The 21,642-nt window shown below is 59.1% G+C and overlaps 2 protein-coding genes across 4 annotated transcripts; both read left to right on the top strand.

Moving 5' to 3' along the window:
* Positions 1-1,635: 1,635 nt before the first annotated feature.
* Positions 1,636-4,665, top strand: GGT6 (gamma-glutamyltransferase 6). 3 transcript variants are annotated; one of them, XM_043903461.1, is made up of 4 exons: positions 1,636-1,914; positions 2,511-2,713; positions 2,804-2,917; positions 3,224-4,665. In XM_043903461.1, exons 1-4 carry the CDS (start codon positions 1,781-1,783, stop codon positions 4,243-4,245), a joined length of 1,473 nt encoding a protein of 490 aa, XP_043759396.1. In that variant the 5' UTR covers positions 1,636-1,780; the 3' UTR covers positions 4,246-4,665. The 3 variants fall into 3 exon arrangements, with proteins under 3 accessions (XP_043759396.1, XP_043759395.1, XP_043759397.1); XM_043903460.1 differs by having other exon boundaries at positions 2,786-2,917; XM_043903462.1 differs by having other exon boundaries at positions 2,804-2,921; positions 3,815-3,959.
* A 2,122-nt stretch (positions 4,666-6,787) lies between these two features.
* Positions 6,788-21,500, top strand: MYBBP1A (MYB binding protein 1a). Its single transcript, XM_043903455.1, has 26 exons — positions 6,788-7,031; positions 7,209-7,307; positions 8,023-8,106; positions 8,197-8,271; positions 8,372-8,479; positions 9,439-9,614; positions 9,786-9,953; positions 10,067-10,184; positions 11,243-11,538; positions 11,764-11,874; positions 12,422-12,547; positions 12,758-12,925; positions 13,015-13,114; positions 15,151-15,247; positions 15,602-15,753; positions 16,093-16,179; positions 16,257-16,415; positions 16,512-16,691; positions 16,785-16,945; positions 17,893-18,145; positions 18,375-18,500; positions 18,575-18,643; positions 19,143-19,256; positions 19,460-19,561; positions 20,419-20,567; positions 20,668-21,500. The coding sequence occupies exons 1-26, from the start codon at positions 6,825-6,827 to the stop codon at positions 21,245-21,247; spliced, it is 4,065 nt and encodes a 1,354-aa protein (XP_043759390.1). The 5' UTR covers positions 6,788-6,824; the 3' UTR covers positions 21,248-21,500.
* The last annotated feature ends 142 nt before the right edge of the window (positions 21,501-21,642 follow it).

The raw sequence follows: 21,642 nt of genomic DNA, 5'->3' as shown, positions 1-21,642 counted from the left end.
CCCTGTGTGTGCGTACTAAGTCTGTTCAGTCACGTCTGACTCTCTGCGCCCCCATGGACTGTAGCCCACCAGGCTCCTCTGTCCATGGGATTCTCCAGGCAAGAATCCTGGAGTGGGTAGCCATGCCCTCCTCCAGGGGATCTTCCCAACCCAGGGATCGAACCCAGGTCTCCCGCATTGCAGGCGGATTCTTTACCAGCTGAGCCACCAGGGAAGCCCAAAAGACAAGGTGGACAGGCAACGCCCCCTCCACCCCCGACAAGGGTCTTTAAACCTCCACACCAGAAACAAATATGTGCACTTTCTGCTTTGGCTTCTTCCAGTCCTCGTGTGCCTGTAAGATCCAGCTATATGATCGCATACAGTTGTAGAGCCCTCATTCCCTCCACTGCAGAGTACTCCCCTATGTGACCACACCACTCACTCTCCTGATAATGGATATGTGAGCTTTCAAATATGGGACTGTTCCAATTCGTGCGCTTCTTATGAACACTCTAGTACGTGACTGTTGGGCACATACCTAGCCAAGGGAATTTCTGGAGACTGGACCCTGTTTAAATGTTGAGAAGGATCGGGTAGAGAAGATGTGAAACTACAGGAGAGAAGGGGTCGGTGAGAGAGTGAGCTCCCTGGGAAAGCAAGAGGCAGGAAGTGGGAGGGCTCGGGGCCAGAACCAGAGGCAGAGAATGGCTTTCCGACTGGAGCCGTGTGAAGGTGGGTTTGTAGCTGGGGGTTGATATGGGGGGGGGGGGGGTCTTTGTGTCAGCTTTGATTTGTTACGTGAAGAAGGAGGACAGGTAGTCTGCTGAGAGTGTATGGCAGATGGTGTGGGGTTTGAGGCCCTCATAGTAGAGCGTGGTTAGGAGAGAGATGACTGGAAAAGGAATGAGACTGCAGCACTCTTTGGAGTTACGTAACTTTGCCAGAAAACAGCTCCTCGACGTGAACCCCAGAGTGGAGGAGTCTGGGAGCACCTCGTTTCCAGGCTGGGGCTCCCCAAGAGGTCTATGGCGCCACCTGCTGGACAAGATGTTCATGACATGCCCAGGGAGGTCCTGATGCCTTCACCACCCAACTTGCTTCCCCAAATAGGGAGGCCCAGATCCCTGGAGTGGCCTCAGGCTGAGCCTTGACCCCAGTCAGAGACCAGACACCCCCCAATACGGGAACCTAGTCACATGCTGAGCCCTGATCCAAGTCTATGTACTGCTGTCCTCTCTCTCCCCTGTCCCTAAATTACAGCCTGAACAGGAGAGCTTTAGAGGCTGCACCCCTAAAGGGGGGCTTCCCCAGTGGCTCAGCTGGTAAAGAATCCGCCTGCAATGCAGGAGACCTGGGTTCGATCCCTGGGTCAGGAAGATCCCCTGGAGAAAGGAACAGCTACCCGGTCCAGTATTCTGGCCTGGAGAATTCCATGGATATAGTCCATGAGGTCACAGATTCGGACATGACTGAGCGACTTTCACTTTCTTTCCTTCTAAAGGGAGGGGCCGACGGATGTCCTGGGTCTCAGGGCCTATGGCTGTGGCCCCAGGACCAGGCTCCTCCTCCCCTGCATCCCCTAAACCAGGACCCCTGCCACGAGAGCCCCTCAGGCCCTCTGCCTTAATGGGGCGGGCTCACACACAGCCTCCCTGGCCCCATGCCCTGCCCAGACCTGTTCTAGATTCCACACCACCCTTCCCCAGGGCTCCTCCACCTCCCACCCACCAGCCCGGGCAGGGCCTCCTGAGATTCAGCCTGGAAGACCGGCAGGCAGGAGGGCAGGCACCGTGGGACCATGGAACCCGAAGCAGGGCCTGTACTCTACCAGAAGCTGCGGGTCTGGGAGCCGAGCTTGGAGTCCGAGGAGGAAGAGGAGGAGATTTCGGAGCAGCTCATTCCAGATGCTTCCGGGCCCCACGACTCCTCTGGGTGAGTCAGGGAGGGGTCTGGGCACCCAGTGACTCAGGCCTGAGGCTGGCGAGTCCCTCCCTCCGGAGCCTCTAAGGAGGGCCAGACGACTTTCTGCTCCGCCAGCTCCAGGAACCTTCTAGTTGAAGGTGGGGACCCCCCCTGAGCTGCAGCCCCAGGCCTGGCCAATGCCAGTCAATCCAAGGTCTGTGCGACTGAAGGGACATTTGTACCAAGTCAGCCCTGCCAGCTGTTCTGCCAAAGGCTCCCAGCCCCCACCCCCTGGTGCAGGAGGCACCTGCTGGGCAGGTTGGTTCTGGCTACACCTGGCTGGGCCCGGCTCCTGGAGCCTGCCAAGTCCCGCTCAGGCATCCCTCCAGACTGGCTGGACCCTACCTGTCCAACCCCTTCTTCTCCAGAGACCTTCCCCAAGCTCCTTCCCATTTCCATGTCTCCATTCACAAGGCTGTGTCTTCTGCCAGGAGAACCTTTCTCCTTGGCAAACTTTTCCTCCTCCTGCAAGCAAGACCAAAGCTTTTGGGAATTAGTCCCTGGGTTCTCCGGGAGTTTGTGGGTATCCTCCTGCCTGGCCTGGCTCAGGACATTGCTCTTTGCAGGAACAAGCCTGGCCGTCTGCCCGGGGCCTGGGCCCAACTGGTGGCCACCCTGCTCTTGCTGACCGTCGGCTTCTCCCTGGCCGTGAGGCAACTCTGCAGCAGTGGTGCCTCTCCAGGAGCCTTAGGCGCTGGGGCCCCTCCAGCCAGCGGGCACTCCCACAGGCCTGGTGTGTACCACCACGGCGCCATCATCAGCCCAGCAGGTCAGTGCTAGGAGTAGCTCAAGGAAAGAAGGTGGGGGGGGTCACTGGTCCCAGCTCCCCACCTCAAGACAGTCCCCTCTCTCACTGCAGCTGAGTGCTCCCGCCTGGGTCGAGAGCTGTTTGTTGCTGGGGGCAACATCGTGGATGCTGGAGTTGGAGCAGCCTTGTGTCTGGCAGTGGTCCATCCTCACACCACAGGGCTAGGTCAGTAACCCACAACCCCAGACAGCGACCCCAACCCTGGGCCTCAGCAGTGACCTGGAACTCGGGCAGTCAGCAGCCCTGACCTCAAGGCTGGCTGGTGAGCAGGACCTAGGACTTGGGCAGTAGCCCCACCTCTAGGCTGTGACCCTTGATCCCAGATCAGTGTGATCTTGACCCCAGGCCTGGTTACTGATCCCTATCTCCAGGCCTGGTCAGTAACCACTAACCCCAGGTTAAGCCAGTGACCCTTCCCCTGGGACTACCGAGTGCCCCTGACCCCTGTGTGACCCCTTTGTCTCCTCCCAGGTGCCACGTACTGGGGCCTCTTCCACAATAGCTCCTCGGGCAACTCCACTGCCCTGACATCGGGCCCAGCCCGGACCCTGGCCCCCGGCCTGGGGCTGCCCTCGGCTCTGCCTGCCCTGCACATGCTGCACACTCACTTCGGCCGCCTGCCCTGGCCACACCTGCTGGTGGGCCCCATCTCACTGGCTCAAAAGGGCTTTCTGGTGGACACATCCCTGGCCAGCGCCCTGGCAGCCCAGGACACCAAGGGCCTCTGTCCACTACTTTGCCATGCTAACGGGACACCCCTGGGCCCCGGGACCCGCGTCACCAACACCAAGCTGGCGGCTGTGCTCCACAAGGCCTCGCTGGCCCCCACCCCAGACCTCTCCGGGGATGCCCTGCTGAGTCTGCTGGCCGAAGACCTGGGGTTGGAGGGCCCCTCAGTCGGGCCCCGGCCCACCTTGGAGCCAGCCCTGCAGCTACCTGTGCCCCAGGGCATCCTGTTCACCACCCCCAGCCCCTCCGCTGGCCCAGAACTGCTGGAGCTGCTGGAAGCATCTCTACAGTCCCCAGGGCCCAGCCCTGCGCCCTGCCCAGCACTCCTGCAAGCTGCTGTGGCCCCCGGGAGCAGTGTCCTGGCCACCGTGGACAGCGGCGGCTCTGTCCTCCTCCTCACCTCCTCGCTCAACAGCTCCTTCGGCTCTGGACACCTGTCCCCAAGCACCGGGGTTCTACTCAGCAACCTGGTGGCTGAGTCTGCAGCTGGCGCCTGGGCCTGTCCCCTCATCTTTCGTCGCATCTCAGATGACACAGAGGTCGATGTGTTGGGGCTGGTGGCTTCAGGGACCCCTGCAGCTGCCAGAGTCACGACTCACGCTCTGCTCAGCCACCTGGCCAGGCCCCAAACCCCAGACCTGCAAGGACCAACAGAGAGCCCCAGAGCTTGTGGCCAGGGGACCCTGCTCCGGGTGGCAGCCCACTCAGAGCACGCCCATGTCTCCAGTGCCCCCAGTGGCTGCTGCCCCTTCCAGGGGTTTTAAGGTGGGACAGTGTCTGGCAAGGGTGGACAGGAGTCGGGGGTCTCAAACCTGGAGGCAGGGGCAGAGAGCCCAGCAGCAATGGCGTGCATAAAGAGTGTGTGTCCATTATGTGCTCACCGCTGGCTCAGGCCCTCACCTCCGGCCTGATCTGTCGTCTGGACTTGCGTTCCAGTTCTTTCTTTAGCTAAAGAACCTGAGAATAATGAGGAAAGAACACCAGGAACCTGGGGACAGCCTTGAGTTCAGATCCAGCTCCGGGAAGGACAGGTGGAAGAAAGCCATACCCCTGCCAAGGCTCTGGGCCCCTGGGCAGAGCAGGCAGATCCTGGGGGCATGCTGGAATCTCCGTGCTCCCTCCAGGCCACACCACTGATTTCCCTCAACCAGGCTGAAAACAAAATAAAGATCAAGTCTCCTGGATGCCATGTGCCACTCTCGCTTCTTGGTTAATTTCACATCAGCCTTTGAGGCATCTGGGCTCCGACCACAGGGAACACAGGCAACTGCCACCCAGGGATGCAGAGCCAGGCTAAGGTCTTTCTGCTCCTCCCTGCTCTACTCCCCTGCCTCCTGGGGCAGCACACATACAAGGTAAACCAGCTTTCACTTTCTGAAACTGATAGAGCAAGGCAGGGGTTTGAGACGGTGACTAGGAGGTGTCCCAAGGGGGAACAAAGTGGGCTGGAGCTGGATGTGTGGTTTCAAGTCTGGGGTTGGCCCTCACCTTCCCACCTCCAAGAGGGCTGGGTTCTCTCTGAACTGCAATCCTCCATAAGTCAATTCTCAAACCAAGAAACAGGTGGCCATTAGGACTCCTGCCCCACATTGTAAAATGAATATATCTCTGACTTACTAGAACTCAATCTGGCCACCTCCCTCTTGTTGCTTCACCTTCCCCCCCACCCCGCCCCCCTCCCCTCCTGCTCCCAGGCAAAGAATTCCTCCCCTAGCCCAAATGGTACCACAGTCTACCCACTTATGTTAGCCCCAAGCCTAGCATACATCCCGCTTCTGTCACCTCCCACCTGTTCCAGATTGGCTGGAATTTTCTCAGCACTTTGGTTCCATCCAGCTGGTATTCCTGCTTCTACTTCTGCTTTCCTTCAATTCATCATCCACACAGCAGCAGAATAATCTATTAAATGTGTAAATAGGGGAATTCCCTGGGGCTTTCCTGGTGGTTCAATCGGTGAAGAATCTTCCGGCGATGTTCCATTCCCCAGTCGGGAAGATCCCCTGGAGAAGGAAATGGCAACCCACTCCACAATTCTTGCCTGGATAATCCCGTGGACAGAGGAGCCTCGCGGGCTACAGTCCGTGAGGTCACCAAGAGTCGGTACACGAGTGAACGACTAACACTTCACTTCACTAGAGGTACAGTGGTTAGGACTCGGCTCTCTCACTGAGGAGGGCCAAGTCTCCATCCCTGACCCATCCCTGGTCTGGGAAATAAAATCCCACAAGGCGGGGGGCGTCAAGGGGAGTTACGTAGGACCAAGGCTTGTGCCTGCATAAAACCCTCCGGTGTCCCCTGGAGAAGGAAATGGCAAACCACTCCAGTATTCTTGCCTGGAGAATGCCATGGACGGAGGAGCCTGGTGGGCTACAGTCCACTGGGTCGCAAAGAGTCGGATATGACTGAGCGACTTCACTTTCACTTTCACTTTCAACCCTCAGCTGAGACTTTTCAGCTCTTGTGTTTGCTATTGATTGTTTTCTTGAGTTCTCAAAGACCTGTGACCATAATTTTTTTAAGTTGCCTATTTTCTAATTGCATCACTTTACACACTGTTGTCTAATGATATGTGGTATTTAGAATGCCTTCTTAATTATTCTGAGCAGCCATTGCCTGTATTTACTTAACACCTCTTTGGTTTTCTTACAAGAACTCATCTGACAGGGAAATGCAGCTTTTTTGTTTGCCCTCTCTGCATACTGGACCGTCTGAGTCAGTGTTCTAACTAATACCTGACGGTCTCTGAGCTACTGTTCTACCAGACTCAGTAGTTATGTGCTTCAGGAATATTTCGGTAGAATTGGTCCTATTAGGAGACTCTTGGTGTCACCTTTGTTATCTTAAAAGCTGGTCCCTTCGCTGAGGCTCTTAATTTTTTGAAAACCTGATTATATTTCAGCTGAAAATTGGCAAGGCTATTTAAAAAATTGAGGGAAGCCATTTAAGAAATTGAAAAGTAATCGCAAACAGCATTGGATAGTTGTGACTTTCAGTTCTGTATCAGTTGAATTTTTGTGCTCTTTTCCCTATGTACGTGGTGGTTCTATTTTTCTCCAATAAAACTTTTTATTTAAAAAAAAAAAAAAAAAACCTCCGGTGTCTAAAAAAAAAACAAAACAAAACAAAACCCGCCGATGATTTCCTATCACAATCAGAATGAACCCCGAACTCCTGAGCTTCTAGAGATGAAGAGCCACACCTCCCCGCCCCCGCCCCGCCCCGGCCCCGGCCCCGCCCCGCCCCCGTCCCAGCCAGCTCCGCCCCCAGCCGACCCAATTCAGTGCGCGTGCGCCGCGACCTGACCTGGAAGAGGCTGTCTTCCGAGCCCACGTGTTCGACGAGCATGGCTGAGCCGGAGAGTATGGAAGTCGCTGAGCCTGTGGCTCCGGGGGAGGCCCAGAAGAGCGGAGCCCGGCCTGCCGACCGTCATGGCCTGCTCAAGCACAGCCGCGAGTTTTTGGACTTCTTCTGGGACATTGCGAAGCCGCAGCAGGAGACGCGGCTTGAGGCCACAGAGAAGCTGCTGGAGTATCTGCGCGCAAAGCCGAAGGTATGGTGGCGGGGCCTGGGGCAGGAGCAGCAGCGATCCCGGCAAGTAGCGGCGGGCTTGGGGTCACGTGGTCGTGAACCTGGACCCCCCCAGGTGAGCGCGCGCCGAGGAGCGGGCATGGGCGGGTGCCAGACGACCCTTCTCACTGTCCACCTGGGCATGTGCTTGGCTCCTCAGGGATCTTCCGAGATGAAGTACGCCCTGAAGCGCCTAATCACTGGGCTCGGGGGCGGACGAGAAGTGGCCCGGCCCTGCTACAGTTTGGCCCTGGCACAGGTGAGGTGGTGGCCCCTGGAAGGGGTCCACCTGTGCTGGTCAGAACGGTGGGGAGTGAGTGAGCAGAGCAGATGTCCCAGCTGCAAGGGAAGTGAGAGCTGAGAAGTAGGGATAGCATCCCAGGCCAGCCGATGGGAGGTGTGCCCACCTGGATGCGGAGAAAATTGTGTGAGCAAGGCCTGTGTGCAGAGAAGCCCAGGCAGGTGGAAAGAGGGAGGTTGAGGCTGCTTTTGGGTACCCGGGTTGACCAGCCTCCGAGGTACATGTACTGGGGGTGGTAAGCTCTGGGGTGAGTTCTCTTACCTCTGCAGGGTTCAGGACCCTATTCTCCCAAGAGACACTCAGCTAATTATAAGCCATATCTAAGGAGTTTGGACAAATGGAAGGTCTCTAGAGACCCAGTCCTTGAAGACCAGTCTAGGGGGAGCTCAGAGCTGGCTGTGCGGACAGGGTGTTTGGGAATCACAGTCTAGTGGCCAAAGCACCCCAGCTACGCATGGGACAGGAGACAGGGTTCAGCTCCATTCGCAGCTGTGTTTCATCATCAGCACTGCTCAGAGGCGAGTAGGCAGCTTCAGAGGCATCCTTGGGGTGGGAGCAGGGGCCCAAGGCCTGCTCCCAAGGGCAGAAGTTGAAGGGAGAAGTAGAAAGAGATTGAGGTCTGTTGGGATGTGGCAGGGCCACTCCCCCTGAGCCCCTCTCTTCCTCCTGGCAGCTGTTACAGTCTTTCGAAGACATCCCCTTGGGCAGCATCCTGCAGCAAATACAGGAGAAACATGACCTGCAGAAGGCTAAGAAGGTGAGAGTTAGCAGCCCCGAGGATATCAGCAGTCCCCCAGGGTGGGAAATGCTTGGGTCCTTCTCATGGGTGCCTGGAATCCTTTTCTAGGGGATGATGAGACCTGCCCTCTTTGGAAACCTGTTTGGGGTGCTAGCCCTCTTTCAGTCAGGCAGGCTGGTGAAGGTAAGAGTTTTGAGGGTTCTGGGGGTATGTGAACTGGCCTGGAGTGGTGGGGCAGAGTGGCACACCATGCTCATACCCTCTCTGCCTCTGGGACCACCAGGACTCAGAAGCACTGATGAAGTCAGTGAAGCTGCTGCAGGTCCTGGGCCAGCATTATAACCACCTGCAAGAACAGCCCCAGAAGGCCCTGGTGGACATCCTCTCTCAGGTACGGGCTCACCAGCTGTGGGGCCTTGGGTAACTAACACCACCCGTTATAGAAGAGCATGGAGAAGACACAGATTAATTCATGGAAATTCAGTAGCGTCCCACAGAAGCATAAGTTTGGAACATAATGTTCTGTAATAACTTCACTTAAAAAGTAAGAAGGAAAAGGGATGTGGTTTAGTAACATGTTTTAGTCTAACATCTAAAGTATTTTCATGTGCAGTCAGTATCAAAATATCTATGGAGGTTTTTTTACATTCTTTATCGTGGTAAATCTCTGAAATCCAGTGTATTTTATACTCACCAACCTATCTTTATTCAGATTAGCACATTTTACAAGCTCAGTGTCCACATGTGACCAGTGGCTTCCATACTGGACCATGCATTTGTAGAACAGCGCCTGACATGTGCCCAGTGGGTTAAACATGTTTGCCATTGCTGTTTTTGGCAGAGCTGGCCCCTCAGGGGTCCCCACTGACCTACTTGGGAAGTGGAGGTGGGCTAGTACTTAGAATCCTTGCTATTGTGCAAAAGCCAGGGACTGGCACATCCCAGGTCAAGGCTTTCTGCATAGCCCTGGCCACAGAGCTGGAAGGACCTAAATTCAAATCCCAGCTCTTCACTGGGAACTCCTTGTAAAAAAAAGAAAAAGGCTAGTCCTGAAAAACCCAAAAGAGGAATAATTAAAAGGGTGGTACTGGGCTAGTTAGCATCAGTGGGGTGCTTATTTAAACCCAGTTTCCAAGGACTTGGGAATTTGAGCTTTTTAAGAAATCTCCTCTGGTGATTCTGTTGCCTGACAAGGTGGATTATGACTGTCCCTTCTCAGGCTGTAGCTATGCCAGGGGCCTTGGGGGAGCCTGGGAGGTAGAACAGGGTCTAAAGGGCTCCCCTCGCAGCAGGAGAGACAAAGGATGCCATGAGGGCGCCTCCCACCCACAACCTGTCTCCCCTTGCCAGGTCCCGGAGACCATGCTGCAAGAGATCCTGCCCAAGGTCCTCAAGCCCGACTTGAATTCAGTGTTCGGCTCCCCTGAGCACCTCGAGCTCTTCCTCTTGGCGCAGCAGAAGGTGCCCAAGAAGCTGGAGAAGCTGATGGGACCAGTCAACCTGTTCTCGGACGAGAACGTCCCCAGGTGTGAGGGAGGTAGGGAGGTGGGCTGTCTGATCCCGGGGGCTGCCTCTCCATCCACAGGTTTGCACCATGACCCGGAGTCGGGGGGGTCCATGTGGCCCCAGGCGCCTGGCCCTTGTCTGCTGGGGAATGCCCCCTGAGTCTTCTTCACCACACCCCCCCACCTTTGCAGGCTGGTGACTGTGCTAAAGACGGTGGCCAACTCTGTGAAGAAGGAACGCAAGCTACCCACCATGGCTCTGGACCTGCTCCGCCTGGCGCTCCAGGAGGACAAGTTCCCATGGTTCTGGAAGGAAGTTGTGGAGCAGGGGCTCCTGAAGAAGCAGTTCTGGCCGGCCAGGTGTGTGGGCGCTTGACCTCTCTCTGCATCCCATCCCCTCTCCCCTGTTTGATAAGCAGGGGTGGGTCAGGGGGCCAAGGGCTCTGACCAGGCTCTGTCATGCACCCCCTCAGCTACCTGTGCTTCCGCCTGCTGGGTGCGGCCCTGCCCCTGCTGTCCAAGGAGCAGCTGCAGCTGGTGATGCAAGGGGACCTGATCCGACATTACGGGGAGCACATGGTCACCGCTAAGGTGAGCGCCGCCCCCGCGGCCCAACCCTGCGCAAAAGGGCCAAGCAACTGGGCTGCTTCCTGCCAAGGGGAGGGAAGGGATCAGCCAGCTTCTGGAAAAGAGGGTTGTTCTTGGTGTCAGTGGTCCTGTCTGGGATGGGCACACACAGCTGCCCCTGGGAGGAAGGGCTGGGGACCTGGGTGTCCCCCACCTCTGGGTAGAGTGAGCTGCCTGAGGGCCAACCCCCACCCCTCCATTTTCCCCTATGAGCCGAGAGTGGCAGGGTCAGCCCTTCTGCCCCCAGGCCGCTCAGCCCAGGCCAGTACAGCCAGCAATCTGTCCAGACCCTCCTCCACCCCCAGGTGGTGTTAAGGTAACACTACCATCATCACCGATGCTGTTCTGAGTACCGTCCACATGCCGCACACTAAGCTAAGTGCTCGACAGAGGAATCAGTCGTGGTTCAGAGCAGAGAACCTGGGACCAGACTGCTGGGTTCCCGTCTTGACTCCGCCGCAGCTAGCTGTGTCACCTTCCAGAGGTTGCTCCCCTTCTCTGTGCCAGCCCCTGCTTGTCCATGAGCCGAGGAGCAGGACCTTCCTTAGCGTCGTTGTGAGGATAATCAGGCTAATATCCACAGGCGCTTAAAGTAGTGCCTGGTGTGTGGGAAGTGCTTCTGGGTTTGCTTCTAGCTCATTCCATCTTTACCACCAGCTTTGGAGAGCTGCCATTCCCCCAAGTGAAGGACAGGCTCAGAGTACAGAGCAGGGGTTAAGAGCTCCACGGGCTGGGGGGCCAGACGGACTGGGGCCAAGTCCCAGCTGCACCACTTTTAGCCCTGTGACCCTCAGAAGTTGCTTCCAGGCTTTCTTGTGCCTCAGTTTTCTTCATCTGCAAACCAATTAGAGGAGCCAGGACAAAGGATTGTCCCAAAGACTAAACGTGGGGGTGCCCGGGTGACCCAGATGGGTACAAGGGAGGGGACTTCCTAGGCCCCAGGTAACCTGTTGTGGAAGAGGCGGGGGGTGTGTTGGACCCCTCTTGGCTGGTGACCCCAGCACTGTGCCCGACTCTCGCAGCTCCCGAAGCAGTTCAAGTTTGCCCCGGAGATGAACGAGTACGTGGGGGCCTTCCTGGAAGGCTGCCGGGATGACCCTGAGCGGCAGCTGGCCCTGGTGGTGGCCTTCACGTCCATCACAAACCAGGGCCTCCCTGTGGTGCCCACCTTCTGGCGGGTCGTGCAGTTCCTGAGTCCCGCTGCCCTCAAGGGCTACGTGGCCTGGCTGCGGGACATGTTCCTGCAGCCTGACCTGGACTCCTTGGTGGACTTCAGCACCAACAACCAGAAGAAAACCCAAGATGCCTCGTTCCACGGGTAAGTGGGCCTGTGGGGCCCAAAGGCCTGGATCCTGCCTCCCAGATACCGTGGTTCCTCGGGCCAGGGAGGAGCCACACCTTCACTCTTAAAGGCCGCTTTGCTCACCCATGGCCCTGTGCTGGGGATCAGGGCATTGGGGAGCCTTGGTTGGTTTTCCCGTCTCTAGGATAGGAGACACCCATTTTGCCTAAGCGGTTTCTGGGACTTGTCTCCTGCCCACAGGCCCGAGCGAGCTGTGTTCCGGCTGCGGAAGTGGATCATCCTTCGCCTGGTCAGCATCGTGGACAACCTGCATGTGGAGAAGGAGGAGGCACTGATCGAGGAGGTGGCCAGGTCTGGTCCCGAGATGTGCCTGAACCCCAACTTCCCATGGGTGTGGCGGCCTCTTGTCTGATCCTGCTTTGGGTCCCTCCTGGAGCCAAAAGCCTGAGGGTCAAGTCACCCTTGCCCCTTGGGCAGGAGATTGGGGGAAATTCCCCAGGGAGTCTGGGTATGCCGGGGTTGGAGGGGCTCCAAGGTTCAGGCTGGCTCAGTGTTCCCCCCCGCTGCCTTTTTGCATCAACGGTGCTGGGGGGGGGGGGGTGCCCTTAATGACAACACCCCCGCTGCTACTCCCCCTCATGGCAGCCCTGAGAGGGGCAGGAGTGGCGGTGACCTGGCCGAGGCCACACAGCCTCGCGTCTTTGGTTCCAAGGGAGGGATGCTGGTCCTCTCCCCGTTCGGGCTGGGCTCTGTTCTGCTGGGGGTCCAGGCCTGAGAAACGTCCCCTCTGACATCATCGCCTCCTGGCACCAGGCCCTCGGTGAGGCCACCCGAGAGTGGGCTGGTCAGGATGGTGGCACTGACCGAGGGAACACAGCTATCCTCCCACCCTCCCCAGGTTTTGTTTCTTCCACTCGTTCTTTGAGACAAAGAAACCCACGTCGCAGATCCCCGAGTCCGAGCAGCACTTCTCCCTCCCCTTGGATGGCCGGACCCGGGAGGTGGTGTGCAGTGCCTTCTTCAGGTGGGCACCGGGCAGCCCGCGAGAGGCCTGAGGGTGGGTGAGTGGGCAGGGAGGTGGTCTCGGGGTGGGGGGTGGGCACCACTCTCTCCAGCTCTTCATCTGAGGCCCAGTGAGTTCCAGTGACTCAAAGTGTGGGGATGGAGTGGGATGGCTGTGTTTACCAGCCCAGCCCGTGACCCTGACTGCCCCCACCCACCCCACCACCACCAGTCTGCTGCAGACCCTCAGCACACAGTTCAGGCTGGCGCCAGAGCAGACGGCAGACGGGCGGCCCTGGACCTACCATCTGGTGCAGTTTGCAGACACGCTGCTGAACCACAGCCGCAACGTGGCTCCACTGACAGCCTTCACCACGCAGCAGCGCCAAGCCTGGGACCGGTGAGAGGGCATGGTTGCCGCCCTTGGGTGGGACCCCCAAGGGTCTGACGCTGGCCGCGGTGACCTGAGAACATGCCCATCTCGCCCAGGATGCTGAAGACTCTGAAGGAGCTGGACACCCTCTCTTCAGAGGCCAAGGCCACTGCCTTCCAGCACCTGCTACTCCTGGTGGGCATCCACCTCTTCAAGGTACGGCGGCCTGGAGCGGAAGGGGCTACAGACCTAGGGTCTGCGGAGGCCAGGAGCGGCTCTGCGGAGCTGAAGGTGACAGGTTTCCTAGGCTGACTGCTCCTGGTTGCAAGTACAGCCCAAGGGAAAAACCACTCCATCCACTTACTGGACACCAGCTCTGCCCTGGGCCTAGACAGTGAAGAATCAGTGCGGGAGACCCGGGTTCAATCCCTGGGTCGGGAAGATCCCCTGGAGAAGGAAATGCCTACCCACCCCAGTATTCTTGCCTGGAGAATTCCATGGACAGAGGAGTTTGGCAGGCTACAATCCATGGGGTTGCAAAGAGTCAGACAACTGAGCAGCTAACACACGTGCTCTATCCTAAGCTTTCCAAGCAGGGTCTCTTGTTGGTATCACCCACAGTTTGGAGGCAGGCACGTTTCTGACAGGTGGGATAATAGACTCACAGAGGTCAAGGAACTTACCCCAGGCCACACAGCTTTTGGCTGGGATTCAAACATGGGGCTCTGACTCTGCTCTCTCATAGGACCTCCCTAGACTACCTTACTGGCCAGGTGTGGTGGATGTCAAGGAGGGCGGGACCTGGCTCTGGGCAGACCCATCGAGCAATGGGGACGCTTCTTCTGTCTGTGGTCAGTTAGAAGTGGGGCCGCTATTTTTCTCTTAAACTCTTGCACATTTGGAATCTACAGTGGTGAGTTGAGGGTAGTGTGTTTTTTCCTGGCGCCTCCCTCTCTCCAGCCCCCCCATAGGGTCCTATGTCCTGTCAACTTTGTTTCTCATGTCATGGGTACCTCTTGTCATAACTGGTTCTCTAAAAGCCACTCTGTCTCCTTTTCTGTTCTTTCCACAAAGAAATCTTGACCGTGTGTGGAGCTTAGTGCCGACAGCCCTTTTGACCCTTGTGGTTTTCTCTGGCTGTGAACCCAGGTCTCTGGAGGTTTTCCTCTCAAGTTGTACAAGGCCCTTGTGGGTTGCTTCAGGTCTTCAGTAGTCTCAGGAGACAGGACTCCCTTCTGGCTTCTCAGCTGAGGTTTTTGCTTCCAGGCCTTGGGCACTCAGCCCAGCTCATGGACAAGTGGTGTGGGGAACAGTTGGTCACCATGCCCCTTCCCGTCCTTGGCACTGGACATCCGATAGGGGCTGCCCAGACCCCCTTCCTCTGAGCTTGATGTGGATGAAAGCTACCCAGCCACAGCCAAGGCGCTAGAGGCAAAGATGCCCAGGGCTTTGAGCCCCTGTTCTGGCCTTCCTTCCACCACCCCCACCCCAAACATTGAAGCTGCCCTGCGATGTTACAGAAGGAAAGTCTGCCTTTTCAGTACCAGCAGTCACAGAGGTTATTTTCAACTCACTGGCTGGTAGCTGGAGTCTGGGCTTATCCTTCAGCAAAATAGACTGAAAGTGACTGTGAAAGTCGCTCAGTTGTGTTCAGCTCTTTGTGACTCCATGGACTATACAGTCCATGGAATTCTCCAGGCCAGAATACCAGAGTGGGTAGCCTTTCCTTTCTCCAGGTGATCTTTCCAGCCTAGGGATTGAACCCAGGTCTCCCTCATTGCAGACAGATTCTTTACCAGCTGAGCCACAAGAGAAGCCCAAGATAGACTTAAGTTGGTTTAAATTAAATTTGTTAAAATCGGTCATTTCCAGCTCTTTTTGTAATGATGTCGAGCCAGGTGTGGGAGGAGGAATCTGGAACTGCAGATGAGGAGGAAGGGACCTGCGGGTGCCCTGTGACCCTGATCCAGCCAGCCTGGTCAGGCTCCCCACCGCCCTGGGCACCGGTGGGGAGGTTGGGCTTCATCTTCTGTGAGGCTCACAGACTGTCGGGATGTTAGGTCATCAGCTCTTGGGCTGTCCCTGGGGTCTGGCTCTAGCCCTCTGCTCTAGATTGTGAGGGTGACTGGCCAGGACAGTCTGGAGTCTTTGGGGCCTTGATGCCAGCCCCTCCCCTTTGGTCACTGCCTCTCCCAGCTGAGCAAAGGCTGGGCCTGGGGCCTGGCCCCTGATTTCTGTCCTGTCCCACCTAGTCCCCTGCAGAAAGCTGTGACCTCCTGGGCGACATCCAGACCTGCATCAAGAAGAGCCTGGGGGAGAAGACCCGCCGGACCCGTTCCAAGGCCACCAGTGGGTTGTCGTCCCTGGGGCAGTGGGACGGGTAATGGGCAGACAGTAGGACCCAGCGAGGGGTGCTCAGACCTGCTCCAAGGCCACCAGTGGGTCATCGTCCCTGGGATGGGTGGCAGGTAATAGGCAGACAGTAGGACCCAGCGAGGGGCGCTCACACCTGCTCCAAGGCCACCAGTGGGTCGTCCCTGAGGCGGGTGGCGGGTGATGGGCAGACAGTAGGACCCAGCGTGGGGCGCTCAGGCCTCCTGCAAGGCCACCACTGGGTCGTCGTCCCTGTGGGTGGGGGGGACGATGGGCAGACAGCATGGGTCACTTGCGCCCTGCCCAGGCTCACCCCTGCCCTGTTTGCAGACCCCCAGGAGCCGCCGTGGGTGGAGGTGCTGGTGGAGATCCTGCTATCCCTGTTGGCCCAGCCCAGCCACCTGATGCGCCAGGTGGCCCGCAGCGTGTTCGGCCACGTCTGCTCCCATCTGACCCTGCGTGCCCTGCAGCTCATCCTGGATGTAAGTGGGGGCCTCTGGGGACGTGGGTCCCAGGATGGGGCTCTCCGAGCCCAGGGCTGCACCAGGGCTGCTGCGTCCTTGCTGTGACCTGCATGGTTGGAGGGCGGGGGCCTCCTTCAGAGTCACCTGCTGTGTACCCCTGACTCAAGGTCAGTTCTGTCAAGGACACTGGAGGGGATGGCTTTCTCTCCCAGGCTCCATTTTCCTCCCTGAAATGGGGACCTTTGGCCGAGACTGGATGGGAGGGGGAGGGAAGGCAGTTGAGAAGGTCCCAGGGCCTGAGGGGGTGGTGAAGGGGCAGGGACAGCAGATGGGATGGCCAACTGGGACTCCCCGCAGGTGCTCAACCCGGAGGAGAGCCAGGACGAGGATGACAACGTGGTGGTAACGGACGATTCCGAGGAGCAGCTACTCGGGGATGTGGAGGTACTTGTCAGCAAAGGGCAAGTGGTGGGTGGACACGCGTGGGCCACTGGGAGGCGTGACACAAGGCCCACCCACAGGACAAGAGCTCGGATGGCGAGGACAGCAAGGGCAACAAAGGCTCGGAGAGCGAGGAGGACAGCGACGAGGAGGACAGCGACGAGGAGGACCGAGACGGGGACGTGGACCAGGGCTTCCGGGAGCAGCTGATGGCGGTGCTGCAGGCCGGGAAGGCGCTGGTGAGTGGGGGCTGGGCTTGGGGGCCCCCGTCCCTCTGCACCTTCTCTTGTACGAGGTGGGGCTGCTCACCAGGCCTCTGTCCCTTGACCCCCCAGGGTGGAGCGGACAATGAGGATGATGACGACGATGAGGAGCTGGGGGATGAGGCCATGATGGCCCTGGACAAGAGCCTGGCCAGCCTCTTTGCTGAGCAGAAGCTGCGCATCCAGGCTCGGAAGGATGAGAAGAACAAGCTGCAGAAGGAGAAGGCGCTGCGGCGGGACTTCCAGATCCGGGTGAGCCCCGGCCCTGCCCTCCCCCTCGCCCCGCCCCGCCCCTCCCCCTGCCCTCACCCCCACGCATGGCTGAGCTCACCCTTCCCACTGCAGGTCCTAGACCTGATCGAGGTGCTGGTGACCAAGCAGCCCGAGAACCCCCTGGTCCTGGAGCTGCTCGAGCCTCTGCTGCTCGTTATCCGGCGGAGCATGCGCAGCAACAGCAGCGCCAAGCAGGAGCAGGACCTGCTGCACAAGACAGCCCGCATCTTCACGTGAGCACGGGCGGGTGGGTGGGCCCGGACAGCCAGGCCGGGGGGCTCCCGGAGAGAAGGGGTGGGAGCCAGGGGCCTACATCACTCAGGAGCCTTCACCCATCTGTTCCTGCAGTGCTTAGCACAGGGCCCCCAGTCCCATCGATGCCCTCAGGGTCACTGTAGTTGGGAAAGCAGACTTGGCGCCCAGTTGTGACAGGCCGGGGCTGTGGCAGTGAGTGGACGGGAGACGGGACACCTAACCCAGTCTTGAGGGACCAGGGAAGGCTTCCTGGGAGAGCGTGTCAGCAGTGCTGGGAGCCGTGGAGCTCGCTCATTGACCCAGAGGCCACAGGCAGAACAGGAAGGCGTGTCTGACGCAGTCAGAACATAAGCAGCTTGTGGCCCGGCCGACCTCAGTGTTGAGGGGCCACAGTGGCCTTTGCAGCAAGTGCAGAGGTGGGGTGCGTCAGGGTGGGTGCTGCTGGAGCGGGGAGCCCAGCAATGGAGATGTAGGTAGCAGGTAGAGCCCTGCCTCCTGGGGAAGAGGGGGGAGTGTGGAGACGAAGTCCTAACAAGGACTTGAGATGGGGGGTGTGCCCCCAGTGTCCCCACCTCAACCGGCCCAGGTCACACTTTCTCAGCTAGTTCTCTGCTCAGACACACAGTGTCCTGACCACACAGACCCTGGTTTTGCTTTACAAAGGGCCCAGAAGCCACTGTCCCCTGAGAGACAGGTGCTCAGGGGGCTGAGAACCACATCGGGGTGTTGGCATATGGTGGGGTGTCACCCAGGGAGTCAATTTCCCTCTGGCTTTTCCTCGGTAGATCTGTGTTTGGCCCCGGGCCTCCCCCGCAGCCTCGGTCAGGCCCCTGTCTTTAGGGGTCTGTTTCCCGCCTGTGAAGTGGGGCTCGGGTCTGCCGGGGTGGGGGGGCGTTGTGACCAGCTCTGCCCCCGCCCCCCCCAGGCATCACCTGTGCCGCTCCCGGCATTACTGCCGCACGGCAGGCGACCGCGTGGAGACTCTGTACGCCCGGCTGGAGCGGCTGGTGCAGCAGGCCAGCCAGCAGGCTGACTCCTCCGTCGCCCTCTACCACTTCAACGCCTCCCTCTACCTGCTCCGTGTCCTGAGGGGCAGCACCGTGGACAAGTCCACCCGCAAGGCCCAGAAGAAGGAGAAAGCCAGCAAAGACGCCAGCTCCCAGCCCCAGGGCCTGGAGGTAAGCAGAGCTGGCCCGGGGAGGCTCGGCCTGAACGTCCAGCGCCGCTAAAAGGGAGCACGTCCCAGGAGGCAGTGGGGCAGTCAGTCTACCCATTTCACAGACCGGGAGGTGAGGCCGCAGCTTCCCCGGGACCCAGCCTTCCACCTTCTGAAGGCAGCCCAGGCTGGGCTCCCATGCCAGGCCCCCACTCCCTGGCATCACACCAGCTCTCTCTGCCATGGCACAGGCTGCCAGCTGCCTGGACTTGAGCCTTGTGACCCCGATCTACTCGTCAGCGCTGAGCTCCTTCCTGACCAAGCGCAACAGCCCCCTCACGGTCCCCATGTTCCTCAGCCTCTTCTCCCGGCACCCGGTGAGTATCGGGCGAGGCCGCCCCCTCAGGCCCCTGCTGAGCCCCATCCTCACTGCCCACCATTTCCTCCACAGATGCTCTGTAAGAACCTGCTCCCCATCGTGGTCGAGCACGTGACAAGCCACACGCGGCCCCGCCATCAGGTAAGGCCTTCCCAGATCCCAGCCCCAGGTTTGTGTGCATTGCCCGCTTGACTTACGTCTGCTCAGCTGTTGGGAAGACTCATGAATGCTGCCCTGGGGGTCAGGGTGGGGTGAGCCTACCCCTTTAACCTGGCCAGTCTCCCCCAACCATACCACTGTAGGCCCAGAGTAAGTGGGGGTGAGGGGACACTTCCCACATGGCCTGAGTCCTCCGGCTCCTCAGAGATCACGCCCTGGCCCAACGGGTATGCCTGGGGGCCAGGGTAGGAAGAGGGGGCTGGAGAAAGATGTCCTGAGTTAGTAGGGGGCCAGGAACCATGTCCAGCTGACCTCCCTGCTGCCCCCCTTGGCCTCAGGTCTCCCCACTACCTGAGAAGGGCGGGCGGGAGCAGGCGGTGGTGACAGCTGAGCCTAGAGCTCCGGTGATGACAGCCCAGGCGGGCTCGCGGGGGTTACCCCGCGTGCCAAGGCTCCTGGTGACCACATGCCCCCACCCCAGGTCCAGGCCTGCCTGCTGCTCCAGAAGACCCTGCCCACACGGGAGCTGCGCGTGTGCTTTAAGGACCCAGAGTGGAAGCAGCTGCTGGGCCAGACCCTGGGGAAGGTCACCGAGGTAACAGCCCTGGGCTCTCCTCCCCCACCGGCTGGCTGTGGTCTTCGGGAACCCAGGGGCGAGGGTTGCCGGACCCTGCGCCTCGGGGTGGGTTTGGGGTTCCCCCAGGAGACGTTTCTTCCCTGGGGACCCTAAGTCTCATGTAGGAGACAAGCTTCGGGCAGCTCTCCGGAGTGGCTCAGCCCTGCCACCTTCTCCCCCAGACCCTGCGGACGCTGGGCGAGGCTGAGACCAAGTCGGGGCACCAGAGGGAGCTGGCAGCCTTGGAGCTGCTCAACACTCTATTCAGGAATTTCCATAACGAGGTGAGCCCTGGGCCCAGCGGGAGGTCGCCGGGTGGGCAGAGCATAGGCTGGGGGGCAGGTGGGACATCTGGGGAAGGGTCTGGATGCCAGGGTGGGGAAACCGGGCTTTGTTTATTTGAGGCGGGCTACTGCCACAACCTGTGCTTGGCAGGGTAGGGTGAGCTGGCGTGCTGCTGCCGTGCTCCAGTGAGAAAGCTGAGAAGGGGCTGGGAGGGCTGGCGACCGCGGGAGGACGTGCTGTTAGGTGGGAACCCAGGCTCCCAGACTTGCAGAGATGGAGCAGGGGTATGGCGTGTGAGACGCATGAGGGCCACGGGGCAGCTGTGGGCAAGTCTGGTTCCCCCAGTCTGGCCCAGAGGGAAAGGTGTGGGGGTCCTTGGCGTAAACACTGATCAAAGCCCCAGTGCAGGGAACCTTCCAGGAGGGTGCTGCGGGGGCAGATGCTGAGCAGCAGGCAGACCCTGAAAAGCCACACGCAGAGTGGTAGCAAAAAGCCAGGAGAAGGGCCGTTCTGGAAGCCAGTGGCTTTCAAAAACACCCCACCCAGTACTGACAGGGAAGGAGAGATGGGAAAAGGGCCTTTGGCAACCCCAAGGTCACTGCATGGTGCCCCTGAGGTGGGTGGGCTTTGGGCCGTGGGAAGAGAGAACAGACTTGGCACCTCGGGCCCTTTTTTTCTCCCAAGGTGAGAGAGGCCAGGGAGGCACAGGCTGAAGGGGTGGCTGAGGGTCCACGAAGGGGTGGGCTCGCAGAGAGGCAGTAACTGGGTGAGGGTGGGGGGAGTGGCGCCTGGGAGCTGGGGAGAGGCCGTGCCTCTGGGCACCACTGCAGCTGCAGCCTTGCCCGCCTGTCTGCAGAAGCTGACCATGGACCTGACCGCCGTCCTGGGCGTGCTGCAGAGCCGACAGCCGAGGCTGCAGCAGAGCCTACAGCAGGGGGAGCACTCAGCCGGGTCCAGCCGCCTCCACGACCTCTACTGGCAGGCCATGAAGTTCCTCGGGGTCCAGTACGTTTCAGGGAGGGCGGGCGCTGGAAAGACCCTCATGTTGCATGCGCTCTGATGTTCTCTCACCACAAGTTTTCTTACTCTGCTCACTTCCCCCTAGGCGCCCCAAGTCAGAGAAGGATACCAAGGAGGCCCCTCAGGCCACACAGCAGAGCCCCGTTAGCATGAAGCGGAAGAAAAAGGGCTTCTTGCCAGAGACCAAGAAGCGCAAGAAACGTAAGCCGGAGGCCACCACGCAGGAGGAGGTGGCGGCCAAGCCTGAAGCCGCCAGTGGGGACCAGCCCCCCAGCACCAGCAAGAAGAAGAAGAAAAAGAAGAAGACGAAGAAGACCAAGTCCCCGGCCCAGCCCCAGGTGAATGGGACACCTGCCGCCAAGAGTCCGACCCCAGAGCCCCCTGCCGTGAGCCCCAGCACCCCCGCCAAGACCCCAAAGCCACAGAAGAAAAGCCAGAAGTTGTCCCAGGTGAACGAAGCCACTCCACTGCCTCCTGAATCCCCCAAGGAGCCGGCTGCCAAAAAGCGTCAGAAGAAGCTGCCCCAGAAGGGAGTATCAGGCAAGTCGCCACAGTCCGCACTGCCTCGGAAAAAGGCCAGGTTGTCCTTGGCCAGCAGGAGCCCCAGCCTCCTCCAGAGCGGGGCCAAGAAGAAGGTGCAGCTGAGGAAGGCGAAAAAGCTCTGAGTGCCCCCCTCCACCATGTTGTGCTCAATCCTTTCTGACTCCTTGCAACTCCATAGACCCACCAGGCCGCCTCTGTCCATGGGATTTTACAGACTAGAATACGGGAGTGGGTTGCAATCATTCCCTTCTCCAGGGGATCTTCCCGACCCAGGGATTGAACCCGCAGCTCCGGCATTGCAGGCAGATTGTTTCCCACCGCATCACCCTAGAGACTTTTTTTCACCATGATTTTAATAAACTAGCTACTGTCTAAGGGTCTACCTTCCATGCTAGGGGTAATGGGTCTGCTGCAGCAGGCATGGCCTGAGAGACCCCAGCCCTAAGCTGGGCCCCACTGCTGCTCTCAAGCACAGAACACCCTTGGGACCTTGGCTCACAGATGCTGTGGGCCAGGC

Source organism: Cervus elaphus, chromosome 5 (assembly GCF_910594005.1).
Source record: "Cervus elaphus chromosome 5, mCerEla1.1, whole genome shotgun sequence".
Classification (NCBI taxonomy): domain Eukaryota; kingdom Metazoa; phylum Chordata; class Mammalia; order Artiodactyla; family Cervidae; genus Cervus; species Cervus elaphus.
Note: the sequence above shows the minus strand (reverse complement) of the source record. Positions and strands in the feature narration are given on the sequence as shown.

Coding starts and splice junctions, on each gene's coding strand:
- GGT6 (XM_043903460.1), top strand. CDS start 1,781: ATGGAACCCGAAGCAGGGCCTGTACTCTACCAGAAGCTGCGGGTCTGG. Junction 2,714..2,785: donor CGCCATCATCAGCCCAGCAG/GTCAGTGCTAGG, acceptor ACCTCAAGACAG/TCCCCTCTCTCACTGCAGCT. Junction 2,918..3,223: donor TCCTCACACCACAGGGCTAG/GTCAGTAACCCA, acceptor GTCTCCTCCCAG/GTGCCACGTACTGGGGCCTC.
- MYBBP1A (XM_043903455.1), top strand. CDS start 6,825: ATGGCTGAGCCGGAGAGTATGGAAGTCGCTGAGCCTGTGGCTCCGGGG. Junction 10,185..11,242: donor AGCACATGGTCACCGCTAAG/GTGAGCGCCGCC, acceptor CGACTCTCGCAG/CTCCCGAAGCAGTTCAAGTT. Junction 16,416..16,511: donor TGCAGGCCGGGAAGGCGCTG/GTGAGTGGGGGC, acceptor TTGACCCCCCAG/GGTGGAGCGGACAATGAGGA.